The 17,661-nt window shown below is 49.6% G+C and overlaps 1 protein-coding gene across 13 annotated transcripts in view; it reads right to left on the bottom strand.

Moving 5' to 3' along the window:
• UBAP2L (ubiquitin associated protein 2 like) overlaps positions 1-17,661 on the bottom strand; it is a 47,868-nt gene that overhangs the window by 20,306 nt on the left and 9,901 nt on the right. For 6 of the 13 annotated variants that reach the window (XM_080984532.1, XM_080984539.1, XM_080984537.1 and 3 more), the window contains exons 3-14: positions 16,298-16,375; positions 15,950-16,060; positions 14,212-14,380; positions 13,260-13,355; positions 12,077-12,122; positions 11,770-11,882; positions 9,492-9,566; positions 7,121-7,173; positions 6,933-7,018; positions 4,342-4,513; positions 3,943-4,183; positions 700-977 (exon numbers count right to left, since the gene is read on the bottom strand). In XM_080984532.1, coding sequence (XP_080840658.1) covers positions 700-977; positions 3,943-4,183; positions 4,342-4,513; positions 6,933-7,018; positions 7,121-7,173; positions 9,492-9,566; positions 11,770-11,882; positions 12,077-12,122; positions 13,260-13,355; positions 14,212-14,380; positions 15,950-16,060; positions 16,298-16,375 — 1,518 coding nt within the window. The remainder of the gene's footprint in view (positions 1-699; positions 978-3,942; positions 4,184-4,341; positions 4,514-6,932; positions 7,019-7,120; positions 7,174-9,491; positions 9,567-11,769; positions 11,883-12,076; positions 12,123-13,259; positions 13,356-14,211; positions 14,381-15,949; positions 16,061-16,297; positions 16,376-17,661) is intronic. The other 7 variants (XM_080984544.1, XM_080984533.1, XM_080984534.1 and 4 more) reach the window with 2 other exon arrangements.

Here is a 17,661-nt window from a genome sequence, read left to right as displayed (position 1 = left end):
CCTTGACATCTGATGGGAGGACGTTGCACAGGGCGGGCGCCACTGCTGAGAAGGCCCTCTGCCTGGTTCCTAGTACAGTGGTGCCTCGCAAGACGAAATTAATCCGTTCCGCGAGTGTCTTCGTCTAGCGGTCTTTTCGTCTTGCGAAGCAACCCTATTAGCGGCTTAACGGATTAGCGCTATTAGCAGTTTAGCGGCTATTAAAGGCTTATCGGCTTAGCGGATTAGCTGCTAAAAGGCTATTAAAGGCTTAGTGGCTTAGATAAAGGGGGGGGAAAGCGGGAAAAAAATCTCAAGACTCGCAAGACATTTTCGTCTTGCGAAGCAAGCCCATAGGGAAATTCGTCCTGCGAAGCAACTCAAAAACGGAAAACCCTTTCGTCTAGCGGGTTTTCCGTCTTGCGAGGCATTCGTCTTGCGGGGCACCACTGTACCCTCACTTCTCGCAGGAAGGGAACCAGCAGAAGGCCCTGTGTCTGGGCTGAATGATGGGGGTGGAGACGCTCCTTCAGGTACACTGGGATGAGGCCATCTACAGATTCAGACCACTGGGTCCACCAAGCTCATTAGAATAGCCTCTGACGCTCCACTCCTGAGCTACGGGCCCCTTCCCACTCACCTGCCAAGTTCATTGGGCCCTCTAGGGGGCTGCCTCAAGCCTAAGCCCCACGCCGTGCAGGATGGGAAATTCTTGCGTACCTTTGATGTCAAGGACGCTTTCTTCTTCTGCTGCTTCATCTTCTGCTGGGCTGGCTGGGGGCTGGAGGACTGGTTGTCCGAGGAGCCCGGAGACATCTGGGGGACGGGGTTGGTTTTGCTGGCCAGGGGGGACGACGGAGGCGGCGGGGCCGTGACGGACGCTGTCACCACAGGCTGCTTGTCCTGCAGGAACACTTCCATCATGGCGGAGGTGGGCGGGAAGGCCTGGCGCTTGGCAAACGGGCTGTGCACAGCGGATTCCGACGGGTTCTTCAAATCTGCGTGCCGGAGACGGAAGGAGGGTGGTCAAGCCCAGGACAGGAAACTCCTGGTTCCTCCTCCTTACAAAGCACCTGTGTATTAACCTATGACCTTTGCCCCACCCACACCAACCTCTGGCTGCACCTATTATTAGCATGCAGCCCCCAGGCTGAAGAGTTTCCCCAACCCTGGTTTTAGACGCAGCAGGATTTGGAATAAAAAGCTTGTTTGTTTGATCACCACAGGCGGTCAGTCAGCTACCACAGATGCAGGACTGAATTTGCTGATGATGCCAAGACTTGCTATAGCATACGCTGTCCCCCCTTTATAGCTATGAGGGAGCCAGAAAGGGTCTACTGGTACGCAGCTCACACTAAGGCAGGAGGAATGTGCAGATTTAAAAATCAGTGAGAAAATAAAGCTCTCTGTCAGTAGTACAAATCTGACCACTAAACCCATGTTGATTTAGGGTATTACTTTTACCAGGAATACTTGTTTTTATTCAAAAAACATGGCTTTTAAAAAAAAATAATTTCATAGCATACTTTAGCAGGCATTTCAAGGTAGTTTTATGGTGAATTTTAACTGATCTTATACTTGGTCTGGTTTTTCTTTTTAATGTTTACATACACCCATTAGAAATTATGAATTATTACATAATTATACAGATACCCGAAATAATGTTACAAAATCTACTGCTAAATGAAGAAATGACTATGGGCTGTTTGCTGTATGCAACACTAATCCTACTTAAAGCAGACCCACTGCATAATAATGGAGATATTGGTCTTTTCTGCGTATGATTTTAGTTGGCAGCAATCCTAGGTTTGTAGGGAAGTGTGCAAATACTCAATTTTTCATAATGTTTTTATTTTCAAGGTACAGAAGCTAAATTTTGAGAAAACAATTGTTACAACAGTAAACAACAAATAATTTGTCCTGATGAAATTACAATTTTTTTCATGCCAGGTATAAAGTTTCATTTGATAGTCTAAGAGATCACACTGCATTTTCCCCATGAGTGCTAGGTAGATTCCTGCCACAGTCTGAACAATTTATGTATTCAATAAACATTTGCCATCTGTTATAAAAGGAAAGTGGATTGTGTTTGCCCTTTGTCGCTCTCACCTGGCATGTTAGTTTCTCAGTCAATGCTGACTCTGTCAAACCAAGAATCAATATTCAACCCAACACTGGTTTTCCAATACCTGGCTATCTCCATATGGGCCGCAGTCAACAGAAAGGCTAAGAGGTGATTCTTTAGGATAATTATGAGCAGATGGGATCCTAAGCCCAAGTAGTGCTAGCGCAGGGGACATTTCAATTGTTTTGTCGTAGAGCTTCCTCAATTTACACTAGAATGCGGCAATCTATTGTACACAAAAATGTTGAGGGAAATGGACCTAGATGTGCGAATACCAAATGAAAAATGGAATGGCTTTCTGGTCTGGGAGACCGATGAAATCAGTTTCTGCAAAAATATTCAAATTTGAGAAATGCTCATTGACACAGAAAAAAGCCTCAATAAACTCAGTGTATCAGGTAGAGGAACTAGTTCAGTTTAGTGATAAGTAGTAAGGCTAACATGCTTCTATTCAGATACTGTATTTTTCACTCTATAAGACGCACTTTTCCCCTCCTAAAAAGTAAGGGGAAATGTGTGTGCGTCTTATGGAGCGAATGCAGGCTGCACAGCTATCGCTGAAGCCAGAACAGCAAGAGGGATTGCTGAGCTTCAGGGATAACCGCACAAAGCCTTTTCAAAAAAGCCTCATTAAACTCAGTATATCTGGTAGAGGAATTAGTTCAGTTTAGTGATAAGTAGTAGGGCTAACATGCTTCTATCTAGATTACTTAAAATGAACCAATTATTGCTTAGGACAAAAAACTTAGCACTCATGATTCTTTAAAAATGTATTTTTAATCTTTTTTTTAATTCCACCCTGGCCTCTAAGGTCAGTTCAAAGGCTTTGACAAACCGTACCACCAGAAGTGCAGGGCCAGAGTGTTTTAGTGGTTAAGAGTGCCAGACTAGGACCTGGGAAAGACGAGGGTTCAAATCCCCGCTCAACCATTAAACTTGCTGTCTGGGACCTTGGGCCAGTCACTGCCTCTCGGCCTCACCAACCTCACAGAGTTGTTGCGGGGATTAAATGGGGGTGGGGGTGGGAGACAGCATGCAGCTTCTTGGAGATAAAAGGAAGGTGGGATATAAATGCGAAATAAATAAGTGTTCTTCACAGATTCAATTCTGGCTGCTGGAGTGACCAGATACGGAGTTAGGTATACAATGGTACCCTGAACATAATACGTTCCAGGAGTCTGTTCAACTCCCAAAACCGTTCGAAAACGAAGGTGCGGATTCCGATTGGCTGCAGGAGCTTCCTGCACTCAAACGGAAGCTGTGTCAGACGTTCGGCTTCTGAAAAACGTCCGCAAACCGGAACAGTTACTTCCGGGTTTGCGGTGTTCGGGACCTGATTTGTTCGACAACTAAGCTGTTCAAGAACCAAGGTACCACTGTAGAAGAAGAAGAAGAAGAAGAAGAAGAAGAAGAAGAAGAGGAGGAGGAGGAGGAGGAGTTTGGATTTGATATCCCGCTTTATCACTACCTGAAGGAGTCTCAAAGCGGCTAACCTTCTCCTTTCGCTTCCTCCCCTACAATAAACACACTGTGAGGTGAGTGGGGCTGAGAGACTTCAGAGAAGTGTGACTAGCCCAAGGTCACCCTGCAGCTGCAGGTGGAGGAGCGGAGACGTGAACCCGGTTCCCCAGATTACAAGTCTACCGCTCTTAACCACTACACCACGCTGGCACTGTACTAAGAAGCAGTTATTAACTCAACAAAAGATCCTCAAGCAGATTCAGGATTTGGGGGCATTCAGAGCAGCCCTGCCAGGGCTGTAACAGTGAACTGCGCATTCCAACACTCTCCCCATTCACAAGACCCCTCCAGCCTCCAGCTGCCCCCTTCCACCTTACCGTACTGCACAAGAGACGAGGAGTGGCTCGCGGTGCCGCTGTCCCAGGACGTGGCCGCGCTGCTGCTCCCGGATGGCTGAGGATGCTGAGCTGCCAGTTGAGCCAACGCCTGGGCCGTCTTGAACTGCTCCAGGAACTGCGAGCCGGTGGTGGTGGTGGCAGCGGAGGCGGAGACTGCGGTGCCTCCGCCGCCGCTTTTGGCCTCGCCGACGTCGCTGAACCCCTTTCCCAGCATGCCGACCTGAAACGGCAGGAAGGGAAGGCCGGCTGAAGCAGGCGCATGGCGGCTTTGGCTGGGCAAAACAACACAGCAGCCCCAGATGGGGACCAGGAGGATGAACTCTTCTAAATACAACACGTGCACGACCGCAAGGTTCAGAGGCTTGTCCATTTCCTTACCATGCCGTGGTGTGGGAAGGTGTTCCCCGAACTGGGCTGGGATATAGGAGCCTGCTTAGAATTGCTGAACACCAGCGGCTGGCTGAGGGCAGGTGCCTGCGAGGAATCCAGGTTGGGCGACTCGTTCTCCAGAGAAGAAGGGGTCTTTCCTAGCAGCACAGCAAGGTCGATTCTAGGAAGGAGGCAGAAGCGTCACCGTGAGCGAGGGGTTGGGTGAGTGGCCTGGCCGGCCCACCACTGTTCCTGCACCAAAAGGGATGCCCCATGCCAGGGCTAAAGCTAACAAAAGGAATTTCAATAGGATCAAATGTCAGGTTCTGCACTTGGGGCAGGAGGAACCAGCTGCATAAATGTTAAGATGGGGGGCACACCTGGGTTTCCAGTAGTACATGTGAAAAGGGTCTAGGGATCTTAGTAGACCACAAACTGAGCATGAGTTAACAGCAGCAAAATAAGCCAATGCTATTCTGGGGTGCATCAACAAAAGTACAGGGGTACCTCTGTTTGCGAACGGGATCCGTTCCGGAGGCCCGTTCGCAACATGAAAAGAACACAACCCACAGCAGCGCATCTGTGCAGACGCGGATTGCAATTTGCCGCTTCTGCGCATGCATGTGATGTCATTTTGCGCGTTTGCGCAAGTGGCGAAACCCGGAAGTAACCCTTTCCGGTACTTCTGGGTTGCCACGGGACGTAACCTGAAAGAACGTGACATGAAGCGGACATAACATGAGGTATGACTGTATAGTGTGCAACTCCAGGAAGGTAATAGTACTGCTCTATTCTGCCCTGGTCAGACCACACCTGGGGTTCTGTGTTCAGTTATGGGCACCACAGTTTAAGAAGGATGTTGACATGCCGGAACGTGTGCAGAGGAGGGCAATCGAGATGACGAAGGGCCTGGAAACCAAGCCTTATGAGGAACAGTTGAAGGAACTGGGTATGTTTAGCCTGGAAAGGAGGAGACTGGGAGGAGATATGATAGCTGTCTCTTTAAATATCTCAAGGGGGGTCACATGCAGGATGGAGCAACCTTGTTTTCTCCTGCTCCAGAGGGTATGACCTGAAGCAATGGATTCAAGCTGCAAGAAAGGAGATTCCAACTAAACATCAGGAAGAACTTTCCGATGGTTAAGAACTGTGGAATGGGCTCTCTCTCTCGGGAGGTGGCGGAGTCTCCTTCCTTGGAGGTTTTTAGCAGAGGTTGGATGGCCACCTGTCACGTATGATCTAGCTGAGATTCCCTGCATTGAAGGGGGCTGGACTAGATGACCCTCAGGGCCCCTCCCAACTCTACAATTCTTTGATCTGCTTGTGCACAGAATTACTGTGCAGTGCAGAATCAGGCAGGGTTGGCAGAGGATCTTGGGCATACCAGCAGGCTGCTGAGGTGGCTGGATGCATCTGATGCCGCCTGCGCCAACATGGATGTTTTGGATTACATTTCCCAGCAGCCCGTGTTAACCCAGCCATCGGCGGTGGCTGCTTTAGTCTCTGATCTGGCATCCACAGTTGATTTGCTTGTGTTCAGTGCATGCTACAGTATGGTCCTGGGAAGCAGATGCACACAGAAACCCAGGCACAAAAGACCTTACACCTTGGGGAGAAAGTTGTGGGTTTTGTGTTGGTTTTTTGTTTTTTTGCTTTTCAGGCAGAGGGAAGCCCCTTCTGGGGGCCACATCGTAGAGCTTGGGCAGGGCCAGAGGCAAATGTGGACAGAACAAGGAATATTAATTTTCCCTCTGTGCAGCAGCCTAGTTTTTACACATGCACCCCTCTCTCTATCCTCCATCCTGGGAAGCAAAAACAGCTTTATCAGAGCTCAAGGACACATTCCAGCCAGACAAAAAACTCCCAAGAAGAGCGCAAAGGAGGACTGATGGTGAGGAATGTGCCTCTGGATGTTGTGCAATCTGGGGGGGTGGAAGAGTCCCAAGGGCCAGATGGAGAGGACTCAAGAACTGCATTGGTAGGAGCCAGTGCAACAATTGGTAGGAGTCAGCTTGGGGGATGGGAGCAAGAAAACCCAGAACAGTACATGGGGCGGTGAGAGAAGCAGCAAGATTGTTCTATCTGGCAAGCAGAACGGCTTCCGTTGATGAAAGGATCGTAATAGCACACCTCTGAATTCTTCCCAGGGTGGCCTGACACAGCCCTGCCTGACCTCTGGTCATACAGTGGTACCTTGGGTTACATTTGCTTCAGGTTACGGACTCCGCTAACCCAGAAATAGTGCTTCAGGTTAAGAACTTTGCTACAGGATGAGAACAGAAATTGTGCTCCGGCGGCACGGCAGCAGTAGGAGGCTCCATTAGCTAAAGTGGTGCTTCAGGTTAAGAACACTTGCAGGTTAAGTACAGACCTCTGAAATGAATTAAGAACTTAACCTGAGGTCCCACTGTACTGGCCAGGACTGAAGTGAGTTGGAGAGTCCAGCAACATCTGGAGGACTACAGGCCTGTCCGCCACATCCTGGCTAGGGCAATGGTTGTTTGCTTTCTTCCCCTGCTCTCTCCCCCCAGCCCCGCCACCAAAAAGAAACTCATTTCTAAACTGAAACCCAGCTACTGTGGCAGGCGCAAATGGACCACCTCTGTCCAGCCGTGATGGTCACATTTTCCGCAGGCAGAGGCACAGAGGAGACGTTGGAGGCAGTGAAGATCTTGGTCTCTGAAAGCTGGGGAAGGAAAGGAGAGGCAGGAAGTTAGGGTGATCCCAAGTCAGAGAAGGCAAAGCGCACACAGAAAGGGAAGCGACGCAAGAGCTGGGTTGTACCTACATCTTCATTCCAGTCCTCGGTCCCCCATTCCTCCGTCGCCGTCCTCCACGCACCTGGCAAAGAACAAAGCAGAGAAGGGGTTTGGTACAAGCGGATCCTGGGTGCTTCCCGGGAAAAGGGGGTGATTTTCAAGAAGCATTGCAAGCAGCTAAGCAGGTTGGTGCCCCTCGCCCAGACAGACACAAGCTTGGGGTGGGGGGAGGGGGGAGAGGAGGAAAAATATGGGCACACCACGCAAGCTCCCCCACCCACTGAACCCCAAAGCAAAGAGGCTGGACCCTGGAATCACTGTGGGGAAAAGAGATGTCTTCCTTGACCCTGTCCTGAAACTCTCTTCCCTTAGGAACAAACGGTGATGGACAGCCCTACTGATATTCTACATGCCCCCTGCCCAGTTCCACTGCTCTCTTGCAATCAAATGTGGCATCTCTCCACCCTCCTCCTGCCACTGCCCCTCCCCAAAGTCCTGCAAAAGCCCAATTTTCCCAGAAGATCGCAGCCACCAGGTTAGGATCAGTGCAAAATGGTCAAGTCAACGGAAGGTTTCGTTTGTGCATACGTGTGTGTTCATACGGATTTATAAACTGCTTAAATACAAGTGTCTAAGCAGTGTATAAATAACTCAATACTACACGATGCTCGTGCATCCTGCAAGAGACTTGCTCAGATGTCTCCCCCTGCAAAAATTTGCTTTCAGCCCTATGAAAGCGAAGGCGGGTCTTTTACCGTCTCAAAGTAAAAAAGCCCCCTGCCCTCCCTGCTGCTGTTCAGGTCACTTCCCTATTCCCTGAAATCTTCATTTATTGACTATGGGCATTTAAAAACATGCATACACTCTGCTGGCTCCTGAAGGAGTGTTTTGCTTTTTAAAAAACCCACATAGCGCCATTAGCCAAAAGTGCAAGGGAAAAGATATGAAGACTTGAAACTGGGGAAAAAAGAAAACTCTGCAAGGCACTACAGCTGGGAGTTGGACCGGGGAGACTTGAAGCACACACCGCCCCCAGCTACGTTTCTCAGGCATGAAGCTCGTCAAGAGACCTTGGAGCAGTCCCACACTTTCTCTCTCTCAGTCTAATCCAGGTGCGTAACCCCCGGGGGCCCCCAACTCCCATCAGCTCCAGCCAGCACAGCCAAGGGCCAGAGATGAAGCAAGCTGGGAGTCCTGCCTCCCACATCCCCCCACCTCCCCAATCTGCTCTGGGGTTTCTTCCAGCCCCCCCCAAAAAAGTAGAACAAGGGGGCGTGCCAGGAGAAATTCCACTGGGCCAGCTCGAGCGGTTTTACTTGCACAAGACCTTCACTAGATTCAACACCCTGTCAGCATTCACCAAATCTGCAGAAGTCTGCACATACTTGGTCCCTGGATGGCTAGCAAACCCGACTTGTGTAGCAGGACTGCTTCCTCTTCATAGTCCACCCCCCCCCCTCTACACCCGCAAGTCAGGCTATCGGTGAGTTTTTTAGAAGTTGCAGAAGGGGATTAACTCAGGATCTCTTCATGGTCAAGTGATCCCTAACCTGTCTTCAGTGATCCCAAGTCTGCGCTCTTGCTTAAGAACATAAGAAATGGCCTCACAGCATCAGACCAAGGCCTTGCCCAACTTTCTCTGCAAGAAATCTCAGCCGCCTGCCAGCAACTGGCCAGCAACCCACCAGGAGATTGTAAGAACCCACCAGTGTTAACTACCCACCAGTTGGAACTGCAAACGAACCATCTGTAGATCTTGAGGAAGGCGTTGCAGCAGAAATTGCCTCATCACTGGCTCCCCAGAAGGCCAATTAGATGGAACCTCTGTGTTTAGAGGCAGTGTACCTGTGGATGCCAGATACTGGGGGACTGTCACCTTCAGTCCCACTTGTGAGAGAGCTCAACAGAGGCACCTAGCTGGTCCCCACCCCCAAAAAAACCCAGAAACATAGATGGACTCCTTGGTCTGAACTGACAAGGCCATTCTGAGCTTATGTCCCAAGGAAACTTGGCCTTCGAATCAAGATGCAAGAGCTTTAAAGAGCCAGGAGAGGGGAACCACAACAGGGGCAGCCACAGCCGGTGGAGGGTGCAATCAAAACAGCCAGGAAAGCAAACTCATCTCCCCACCCCCACCAAACACAGAAAAACACAACAGATGGAAGCCCAAACCCCGCCTCCCCTTAAAAACACAGAGGTGTGGGGAAGGCGGGGTGGGGTGGGGTGTCAGTGTTAGTAAAAGCACAGGCAAGAACGTACACATATTCATTAAATGAAACCAAACCGAGATGGAAAGAGATGGAGGAGGGCAGGGGTTGTGGAGTGGGAGGAACGAGACAATGACATATCCACAGATATATTCCAACTTATAAATAAAGAGATCCCGGGCAATTAGTGCACCTGGATTTCTCGTACCAGGAGCAGTGTCAAATTTTCGGGGATAATTTGACCCCTCACCCCTAATGTAATCAACTCCTGAAAAGAAACAGAAAAAAAGAAAAAGAAAAAAAAAGAACGGGGTAAAAACAGTGAAAACGGTTTTGTATTCTAAGAAATGAGAAAAGCGAGGCGATTCTGCCGCTGCTGCCGCCGCCACCCCCTTCCCCACCCCAAGACTACTCTGCCGCCCACCATACCTGTGGATATTGTTAAAATTAAAAAAATATACTTAATACTACAAACTAATCATGGGAATATGAAATGAGGAGTGCGTTCTGTAGACACTGTGGACAAGTAAACCCTCCTTGGGGGCCAATTAAAAGGGTCGTCCCCTTCCAGCGACAACTTTTAACGGTCCCCCTTTCTTAGCTCAGGACACACAAAGAACGGCGGGATCTACTTCCAAGAGAAAAGTTAAGACACTGCAGTTCTCTCCCCGCTTCTACATTTCTACTGCACACCCAGGTAAGGGAACCTTCCCTCAAAAACCTCAAGTGGTCTTTTGGTCCAACCAGAAAGACACTTGTCTTCTTCTATGGAGGAAGGCCAGAGCTCAGAGGAAAGGTTCAATCTCCAAGGGCATTTCCAGGTAGGACTGGCAGAAAGGCCTCCCTCTGCCTGAAACCCTGGGAGGGGGTTGCCTGCCGGTCAGTGTAGACAGTACTGAGCTAGATGGACCAGGATTTCCCAAACTTGGGTCTCCCTACTGTTTTTGAGCTACAATTCCCATCATCCCTGACCACTGATCCTGCTAGCTAGGGATGATGGGAGTCCAAAAACAGCTGGAGACTCAAGTTTCGGAAGCTCTGGTCTAAGCCGTTACAAGGCAGCTTCCTGCATTCAACACTTCAGTTCCCTGAAGTTATGCTGTTGCTGAAAGAGATGAAAAGGGTGTGCAATGGAACGGTGGGTGGAGAATATGTTTCTTCCCTTTCTTGGGAAACCTTCATTAAAATCATAGGCTGGCAGACCCAACTCACCCCTGCCCAGTGGAGGTTAACCACCACATTCTAAAGACCAGGGGGAGATGATGGGATGCACTCAGATGATGCTGAGACTCCCAGCTCCCACCAGCCCCGGCCAGTGTGGCTAAAGCTCAGGGAAGATAGGAGCTGGGAGTCCAGAGGCTTGCAGGGTGCCACAGGCTCTCCAACCCTGCACTAGGACTTGCCAGGGAGACCCTCAAACTCCAATGCAACTTTCCCCACAGGTTTTGCAATCGAAAATACTAAAACAGATCAGAAGCGCTTAACGTGGATTGTGACTGCGACCCAAAGCAGTTTTAAACTGAAATAAAACCAGCCATTTTTTTACAGCATCAAGCACAAGTAAAATGGCTGGGTTTAATGGCATGATGGGGCAACTGGATAGCCATTAAGTGGCTCTAAAGGTAAAGGTACCCCTGACCATTAGGTCCAGTCGTGGCCAACTCTGGGGTTGCAGCACTCATCTCACTTTATTGGCCGAGGGAGCCGGCGTATAGCTTCCGGGTCATGTGGCCAGCATGACTAAGCCGCTTCTGGTGAACCAGAGCAGTGCATGGAAACACCATTTACCTTCCCGCCGGAGCGGTACCTATTTATCTACTTGCACTTTGAGGTGCTTTTGAACTGCTAGGTTGACAGAAGCAGGGACCGAGCAACGGGAGCTCAGCCGGTCGCGGGGATTCGAACTGCCGACCTTCTGATCGGCAAGTCCTAGGCTCTGTGGTTTAACCCACAGTGCCACCCACGTCCCTATGATTAAGTGGCTCTAGGTGGCAGAATTGGGTGACTTCAATCACACAGGGGCATGGCTGGTCATCGCTCAGCAGCAGGGCAGGTGCTGGGAATGGTGGTTCTCTCCCCCCACCCACAGTCTCCATTTAAAACAGTGTTTTTCAAACTTGGGTCCCCAGCTGTTGTTGGTCTACAGCCCCCATCATCCCTGATCACTGGTCCTGCTAGCTAGGGATGATGGGAGTTGGGTTCCCAGCTGTTGTTGGACTACAGGTTTGGGCAGTGTTGACATAAAGGGATCTCTGGGGAAGATGTCTACCTGCAACACCCAGAGTGCTGTTGCCAACCAGCCTAGGCAATACTGGGATGGCTGGACCAACAGGCTGACTTGATAAAATGCAACCCTTTATGTTGAAGAAAGGCAAGCTGTATTGAAGGGGACCCACTTGCTGGCCTTTTTACTGACAGGAGCTGAACTCTGGCCCCAAACTGCGGCAGCACAATGCGCCCAGGTCACTTACTCGTGCCGTCGTCCGGCTCAAAGCTCCCGGTGTTGTTCCATGTATTGCTGTTACTGTTCCCGTAGCCTTCTTCCGTGCTCGTGGGCTCGGCATAGTCCGCAGGGTTGAAAGTTCTGGAAGACAGGGTGGGTGAGGAAAGGGGAATTTGAGCGTACATCTCAAGGGCACGTCTGTCCTGCTTTGACGCTTTAGTCTCTTCCCTCCCCCTATCCAGGCCACAGGTGAGTGTCATCTGGTCACAGATAAACTCCCTTCCTCTGCCCATCCCGCCCAAGATTAGAGTTAAGACAAAGGCTGTGAAGCTTACCCCATGCCTTGGGCTGAAAACCTTCCTCCCCGCCTTCCAGAGCCACCTGCAACAACAAAAAAACAGGCAGCTTTAAACCTTACTGGACCCAGGATACACCTCCAGGTAAACTAAACCAGATTTTTAAAAGTCTTCTATCTTCACCCATCTCTTGTTTTCCCCACCAATTTCACTCCTTTGAACCAAGGATGGGACTACAACTTCCATCATGCATCGCTGATGTTGGTTGGGGATGATATAAGTCAGCCCCCCCCCCCACAACTTTGAGGGGCAGAGAGAGAGGGCCCCCAGCCTTGCTTTAAAGCAAAACACAAATGAGCCTACTGATACAACCACCCACCTTGTAGGTACCCAATTGAGACTGAGAGCTGGACGAGTGCCAGAGTTCAAATCCACAATGAAGGTGGGAGAACGTGGGATATTCTAGATGTGGAGAACCTGCGACCCTCCAGTTATTGGGCTCCCAACTCTGACCATCTGCAGCAGGCATGGCTGAGGGCCAGGGTTGAGGGGCACTGTGGCCCCCAGAAGGTTCCCTATGTGGGAATGAAACTTCAACTTCCCCTGCCTGGTTTCAGGTGCACTCGCATTAGGAATCGAACACCTTGTTTGTTTGATCACCAGAGGCGGCCCGTCAGCTATCACAGCTGCAGGACTCAGTTGGCCAACGATGCCAAGACTTGCTGTAGCATACGCTGTCCCCCCTTTATAGCTATGAAGGAGCCAGAAAGGGTCTACTGGTATGCAGCCCACCGTATGGCAGGAGGAATGGATTTAAAGGCACTTTAAATCAGGATTTATTTATTCTTTGTCTGTCCTGAGTCTTCCGACGTTTGTTTGATGAGCCTGAATTCTAGTGCTAAGAGAGGAAAACCTCTCTAGGTCAACTTCCTCCACACCATACTTAATTCTATACACCACTCAATCACCTGATTTTATGGTCTTACAAAGAGTGCATCTGATCCATTCTGTTCTCAAAGCGGACAAGCTAAGCAAGGGAAGCCTGAAAGTCTCACTTTCCACACTTGATTCCCAGAAACAGGTTATCAAGAGACAGCCTGCCTCCGACAGTATGGGGAGAAAACAGCCACCGTGCCAAGTAGCCACTGGCAGCAGTATCCTCCATGGTAATTTCCAGTCCTCTTTGTAAAAGCTATCCAGGCTGCTGAGCCACCTCTCTCACCTCTGCCTCGCCCGCGGCCTCGTCGCCCTCTCTCTGTGCCTCTTCCAGTGGGTCCGGCTGTCTTGCCACTGTCCAGTCCATTCTCCTGGCCCCGAACTGGAAGACACAAAACCACACTAGTAAGTTTCCAGTGTGTTGAGTGCAGGGGGGGGGGCGCGCAAGGCTTGAGTGCTGTGCTGAATGAATTAAGGATTCTTGTGCAAGCTGCAGAGAAGCTGGCAGAAGCTGGCTTTGCCAAGGGTTTGCCCTGTCCACCAGGTGCACTCTCTCGGAAGTTCAACCTCTTGCCAGGGGAGAAGTGGACGGTGACAATCCACACATGACCCCCTTCCTCTACTGCAGGAGAAGCAACCCACGCCACACCGTTCCAGTTTTCCCAGCCCTGCCCTGCAATAGGCTCGTGTCTAAATTTTACAGACTCAGCGTCCTCAATTTCCCTTGAGGGTCTTTAGAATGAACCATCTGCTTTTAAAGGAATGGAGACACGTGGTCTTCAGATGAAAATAAAACACAACCCATAGGTTGCGAAACAGATGTTGTAAAGGGTGTTGGGTGGTCTTTTTTGTTGTTTTAAAGAAGATACAAACACCCAAGCAAAACATATCTTCACAGTTGGCTTGTGAAACGGCATTTGTATAAAACAGGTCTCAATTTTAAAAAACAAAAAGCCCTAAGGATCCCAATTACCCAATACACCTGGATGTTTGAAACATTTTGTTGACTCCCGAGCACGGCTAACTATTAAAAAAAACAAAGTGTGGAGCAGGAATTCAAAATGTGACTGTTATTTTTCCAGCTCCGTGCACGGCAATACCAGGTACGACAGGGACGCCATAACTGTGTCACGCTGCACATCTCTGGCCATGAGGTTTTAACCATCTGCTACCTTTCCTCTCATCTCGTTGCCCCACCCCACACCGGCAGCTACCCCGCACAAAGTCGCGACTCGTACACTCTCTTCCGCGGCTCGTCCCTCGGCCCCTTCTTGGCAATCCACCTCGTCGCCGGCTGAAGTCCCGCTCCCTCTCTCGGTTCTCTTTGCTTTCTTCGCTGGGTTCCGTCTGCCCGCTGTCTTTCTGTCCTGAAACCCCCTTCTTCTTCCCAACCATCTCCCAGGAGTGCTGCGAAGGGAGAGGCAAGATTTATTCCCACTCTCCACGCACATAACACACGTTCAATTTCACAGATGCATGCAAGAAACATTCTACAGGTTTCATTGAAGTTGGTGACTGTCATTTTATTTAAAAAAAATTCCTTTACAAAAAATATTATTTTTCAAACAGGAAAGATGCAGATATACTTGTGCTGACCACTATAAAACAGTGTACCGGGTGTGTTCGTACATTTTAGATTAGTTGCAAAGATGGTATTGTAGAACCATTGTAGAACCGGTTGTTGCTTTTAAAAGTTTATAAAGTTTTATTTGGGAAAATAAAAATTTCATTGAAAAAAAGAAAGAAAAACCTGCTAGATATCGACTAGAGTTAAAATTCCAGTTCAGTTCTGGACATTTTTTGAGGGGGAGGTGGGCGCAGAAAGCATAATTGCATCAACCAGGTTTCATTTTTTCACATTTCTAAAATGAGAATTCATAGAAGGAATCAACACTGGAAGTGAAGACAGCAGAATATTTTGACAACTAGAAGCAGTATGCAGAGGGGGCCGTGAATGTCAGGAGAGGAGAACCGCAAGATCTGGGCCGGGGCCGATAAACAGGTGAGTCATCCTCAGTCTTCTCAGGTTGGGGGTAGGAAACCTGTTTCTTCCCAAGGGCTGCATTTCCGCCTGGGGAACCTTCCAAGGGCCACATGCCAGGGTTAGGCAAAAGTGGGTGCATAATAAATGTACAAACACACCCCTCTCTGTCACCCATACAGATGAGAAGCATTATCAGAGCTCAAGGACACATTCCAGCCACCCACAAATGCTTGGGATGCCAAGCAGGGCTAGGGAGCGGTGTGGCCTGGGAAGTGTTCCAAGGGCTAAGCAATGGGTAAGGAAACTAAGGCCCGGGGGCCGGATCCGGCCCAATCGCCTTCTAAATCTGGCCTGCGGACGGTCCGGGAATCAGTGTGTGTTTGCATAAGTAGAATGTGTGCTTTTATTTAAAATGCATTTCTGGGTTATTTGTGGGGCATAGGAATTCGTTGACCCCCCCCCAAAAAAAATATTCCGGCCCCCCACAAGGTCTGAGGGACAGTGGACCGGCCCCCTGCTGAAAAAGTTTGCTGACCCCTGGGCTAAGCTGAGAGGCCTGGTGTGGGGCATGCAGCCCCTCGGGCTGCTGTTCTCCCTCCCTGCCTTAGACCCACACTTAACTTTAATTTAAACCACAGAATCCTACACAGATTTTAGAGTGCCCCATGACCTGACTTTTCAACATCTCCCCTCCGCAGATCTGCCTCACTCTGTCAGCTTTTCTCCTGGGTGTCTCTCTCTCTCTCTCTCTCTCCTCTTTCAAACTCACATCAGCTGCAGTCAACACAGCCAGTCATGAGGGATGACGGGAATTGTAGTCTAGCACAGACAGGAGAACGGGGCATGCCTTGAGCTGCCTCATCTTCTGAGACACATGGGCTGCTCTTCTCCCCTCCCCAACGCTACTCCCTTCGCCCAGCAGAGAATAAAAAAGGTCTTTGCAACCTGCAACTCCACTCTGCTAACTGAGCCCCGCAAAGCCGCAGATTTACCGTGTCCGGGTTGCCTTCCAACAGCACGTTGATGGCTCTGTTGACGTCCCCATTGCAGTCGTGCAAGGCGATGACACACTCATCCTGGTTCTTGCCCGTGATGTCGATCAGCTGCCGAGGGAGAAGCAACAAAGCATAAGGCTGGGACCTGTCACCAGTCACAGGACTTCAAACCCCTGAACCCAAGTGCCTCCCTCAAGCTATCCAAAGCAGCCATGAGTGTGTCCATCGTGTTCCTCTCTCCCAGGAGACATCAAAGACAGCTGGCGGGGCAAGGAGTTAAAAGGCACACTCTCCTTGGAGAGTCTTCCCCTCTCCTCACGTCCTCCAGCATCCCAAAAAACTTACTTGTTTCACTTTCTCCTCAAAGTCAGCATCGTTGTGGTCGGATATCATCTGTGCAAGTCGGATTTGCTCTGCAGTGGCCTGTGGAGACAAGGGCCAGGGGTGGAAGTGTTAGAATGAAACAGGGGAGAAAGACAACAAGTTAGCCCTGTAAGTGGGGCGTCTGGCCGGGAGCAGGGAAGCTGCCTGAGTAAAGAATGAGCTGGACACTGCCATTCGCTCTGCCCTCAGATCTGAATTGGGTACTTCCAAGGCCAGGCAACCACAGACATCAGCGAGGGAGGAGGGCAAAGCCACAAAGCTCCCACCATCAAGTTACGAGGGAAGAGCTGCGCAAAGCCCTGCCCTACTGGCTTAGATATTAATCACCTGCTCAGCTTCCAGAGCTGATAGGGAGGAATTTTCTCATATAGACACAACTATATAACTGCACAGATACAACTATATAACTACATTATTCAGAACTGTAACTTTAAGAATTTGCACCCGAGCTTGCTTCTTCTCTCCCTAACCCACCCTTGCTTTAAGATTGTAGACCCAAGGAGCAGGGACTGGTTTGTGTAAGCTGCTCTGCTTTTTGGCTAAGAAGCGGAGTACAAAGACACTGGGACCAAGACTGAGAGGTTTTAGTCCTCAGTTAAGGGTGAGGATCCAGAGTTTAGTCTAAAGTAGGGATGAGACGTATTTAAATTCTCTCTCATCATGTCATTCAGTCGTGTTCTAATCTCTGTTAAACAAGGAGAAAGGCTTGTTGTGGTTATCAACATAAGAGCTCAACTCCTCTATGTTTGCCTCTCTTATGAATTTGGTATTAATTTTCTATTTCTTATACATATCAATAGCACAAGTTGCTTCCATGGAATGCAGATTAATGGAAAAGCAGAGGTTCTGGAACAGAAAGGATACGATATTGTCCCCTTTTCCAGCCTCTCTTCCCCTCTTTGTGTCACAACTGAAAAAAACCCAAATGTTTGAAAACTGTAATTAATAGGCAACTGGTTGGGCTTATCAACGGGGGAGGTTTCAAAAGCTTTTCACTGCCCAGGCAACCAGATGTTTTATCCAGATATCCCAACAGGTTCAGCGTCAGTGGCTGGGAAATTAGTCCTTTCACCTGCCACACGTATCAAGAAAGTTTGAACACTGATTCTTCCTGCGTTTGCCCACAAAGCCAGAACTTTGCCTCAGCTCCTAAGCATGCAAGCTAAGAGCAGCCCGAAAGGGTGCGGAGGAGTTTTCCTTTGTCTCGTGGGAAAGACGTTAGGCCAGCGTGCTCTTAGTCACAACGGAAAAAAGGAAAAGGTGAGGGAGCCAAGAGGACTCCTCCCCTCCCAAAGCCAACTGGTTTCCATGGACACCCTGGCCTG

Source organism: Podarcis pityusensis, assembly GCF_964106645.2.
Source record: "Podarcis pityusensis genome assembly, chromosome: 16".
NCBI classification, from domain to species: domain Eukaryota; kingdom Metazoa; phylum Chordata; class Lepidosauria; order Squamata; family Lacertidae; genus Podarcis; species Podarcis pityusensis.
Note: the sequence above shows the minus strand (reverse complement) of the source record. Positions and strands in the feature narration are given on the sequence as shown.